We start from the raw sequence: 3155 nt of genomic DNA, 5'->3' as shown, positions 1-3155 counted from the left end.
GAGTCAATGAGTCGATGCAATCAACTGGTTTTCCGTAGATAGAAAACTTTTAATCAATTTGACTGATGATCTGGTTGAACTATAAAGTACCTTGACATTACGTGTTCTGAATTGGAACTATAGAAATAAAGTGTATTGAATTGAATATACCACAATATAATTTTAAATAATAACAGTAATATGACTTTTCTGATCTTTTAACATATATGGTTTCCTGTAGCTTTTTGTGCTCTTTTTTTAAACAGTTATATTGAAAGAGTTAACGATCTTTCTGAGGCCTTTATTTTGTTTGCATTGTATTTAAATTGTTTAGGGTGTCATTCAAAATGAAGAAATATATCATGAGTTAAGGAATATATCAATCTAGGGATGAGCAGGTGGCGATAACAGAGAAGCTTTCATTACGACCCTGTATGACCCCCTATGTGAGTTGTTCTTCACATCATTTTGTTTTTATTATTCTAAATACTGTATTCTCCATCCTCCCTCTTCTATGTATTTTTATCCTCTGTTTCTTTTAGTTTGCTTCAGTTGGCTTTTGTCACTACTTTAAGGCGCTTTAGAAATATAGTCATATGGCATGGTAATATACAGAGGGGGTTCTAATTAGTTATATTTACTTAAGTAACTTTTATATTCCTTTTTAGAGCATTGAAGATGGGTCAAGACTAGGTCAACGACCCGATGCACACAGCCAGGATAACCAAGGAGTGACTCTGGAGGAAGAGTCAGGCCCAGAAACCTGACTGATCTAGAGAAGATGTGCAGAGGAGTGGGCCAAAATCCCTCCTGCAGCGCGTGCAAACCTGATGAAAAACTTACAACAAAACGTTTGACCTTTCTAGTTGCAAGCAAAGGCTACTCCACCAAATAATGACATTGATTTTCTCAGGTGTTCAAATATTTATTTGCAGCTGTATCACAGAAATAAATTGTTAAAAAAAATCGTATATTGTGATTTTTTTTAATATTATGTGTCTCTCAGTGGACATGCACCTATGATGACATTTCCGACTAGTCCATGATTTCTAGGTGGAAGAACTTGCAAAATAGCAGGGTGCTCAGATACTTATTTTACTTACTGTATATATATGTGTGTATATATATATATATATATATATATATATATATATATATATATATATATATATATATATATATATATATATATACGCACACACATGACTTCACAGCACCGTGTTAATTCAATGCAGTGAATAAATAGAGATCAGGTTATTTTATTATACATCTGGTAATATGCCACATAAAGTAAATAAATGTATGTTCAAATGTTTTTTGTTGTTGTTGTTGTTTATATCATCCATACAGCATTCTACATCACAAAAAAAACATTGCCTCAACTATGTAACAGTACATTTAGTTAAGGTACCACTACCTCTGCAAAACCTTGTTGTAAACACAATCTGTTTGTGCCCTCTGTTGGAGAATATGTGTACTACATGCTACAAGTGCCAGACAGATGGCCAATGTGCTGTAGGCTTTAAGGTGGCAGGGGCGTATTAAGGCAAAGTGAGGCATGGGGCCCCCTGAATAGAAAAGACAACACATAAAACAGACCTGTTATACGCATACAGAATTCTATGTTAAATTTTATTATTTATAAATAAGTGCTTTTATTTTAAATCAAAGGGCTAGAGGGGTATGAAAAGTATTTAAATATAGTGACGAAAGCATTTGTTTTCAAATGGTTAGCTGCTGTCTGTTTGGACCTTTCTGAACATGTGCAGCAAATGGACTGATCCAATATGGTGGACACTGAAGGGGGGGCTGAGACACACTTAATATTATAAGCATTCTGATGGCATTTTAGTGAAAGGATTTTTGTCAAAAACTTAATTAATTTGCCAAAACAAGTAACAGCTGTATTAACCGTACATGTAATAGGAGGTTTAGGGGGGCCCCAGGAACTTGGGGCCCTAAGCAACTGCCTAGTTTTGTTTAATCTTAAAACCGCCCCTGTAAGTTGATACACTATATTAGATATCAGAAGAAAATGAGTAATACAGATAATATCTAAGATACATTTTGTTTCTCTAAAAGCATCTTTAATAGAATAAAACTGAAGGTTTTGATATAATATATAGTTAAAAGGGAAAATGTGAGATCTATAATAAATTAATGCACATTTCCTTTAAAAATGCTGAACTCCTTACCATTGAGCTTAATGTTTTGGATGTTCTGCAGATGTTTCACCGTCATTTCCAGGATGTCTGCCTTCTCCAGCTTGGATTGCTGTTCAGAAGAAAGAATCCTTAAAGTTATTGATGTGTTTAGTTTTCTTTGAGGATGAGATGGGAGGGATGCGGCTCTTACATCCAGCCCAAAGGCTCCGATCACAGCCTCCTTCAGCTGATCCAGGCAGTTGTTGATTCTCTCCCGTCGTTTCCTCTCAATCAGCGGCTTCCTCAGCTGCAGCAAAAAGGATTTAAAAATAAAAAAAACATAATAATATGATTTTATTAGGCCAGACAGATTGGTACCTTTCTCTCCTCCTTTGCTCTGGGGTGTCTGTCCACGTTTTGCGCAGCAGTGGATGCAGTCATGTTTGAAGCCAGTGCGTCTCTGAGCTTCTGCTCTGGATCTCAGCGCGTCTCTAGGGTCCTCCGCGCGCCACAAGCCTCTTATTTATAGGACGCCATTAGCATGTGAATGAGCAAGGGCTCTGCTTGCAGGATTTTCCCACACAGGGTCCCCATCAGTCAAGAATGACAGCTCACTGACTTCATTCAATGAACCTGGAAAAAAAAAAGTCTAAGCAGCGACAGATGTCCAGCCTGAAACTAAGCACTGACCTCACTCCACCCAACAGCAAACAAAACAAAACAACTAAAAAAAAGCTGCAGTTTCCTCTTTCTCTGTGTTGAACCAGAAGCTGTTATTAACGTCCTTCAGCCAGGGGTGGATCTGGGAAATGTGGGGCCCTAGGCAGAGACAGGCAGGGGCCCTCTGAACTGAGAAGACAACATATAAACCAGACCCATTCTACAGATAGAGAAATGTTAATAGAATAGACATCAATTCTCTGTTCTAGGTTTTGTCCCTCTCTTCTTGTTGTTTTCCTCTCTATGTTTTGTACTCAGCTGACTTTTCATGCCGTCTCACAAGGAATGAAAGATTTTTTTCCAAGCACTAAG

General features: G+C 37.2%; 1 protein-coding gene across 1 annotated transcript in view; it reads right to left on the bottom strand.

Annotated features, from left to right (window-relative positions):
- LOC107082667 (transcription cofactor HES-6-like) overlaps positions 1–2660 on the bottom strand; it is a 4329-nt gene extending 1669 nt beyond the window's left edge. The window contains exons 1-3 of the mRNA XM_015371453.1: positions 2502–2660; positions 2335–2430; positions 2175–2253 (exon numbers count right to left, since the gene is read on the bottom strand). Of these exons, the coding sequence (XP_015226939.1) occupies positions 2175–2253; positions 2335–2430; positions 2502–2564 (238 nt within the window). The 5' untranslated portion in view covers positions 2565–2660. The remainder of the gene's footprint in view (positions 1–2174; positions 2254–2334; positions 2431–2501) is intronic.
- Positions 2661–3155: the final 495 nt, after the last annotated feature.

This window comes from Cyprinodon variegatus, unplaced genomic scaffold (genome assembly GCF_000732505.1).
Source record: "Cyprinodon variegatus isolate N-32 unplaced genomic scaffold, C_variegatus-1.0 Scaffold58, whole genome shotgun sequence".
Taxonomy (NCBI): Eukaryota; Metazoa; Chordata; class Actinopteri; order Cyprinodontiformes; family Cyprinodontidae; genus Cyprinodon; species Cyprinodon variegatus.
Note: the sequence above shows the minus strand (reverse complement) of the source record. Positions and strands in the feature narration are given on the sequence as shown.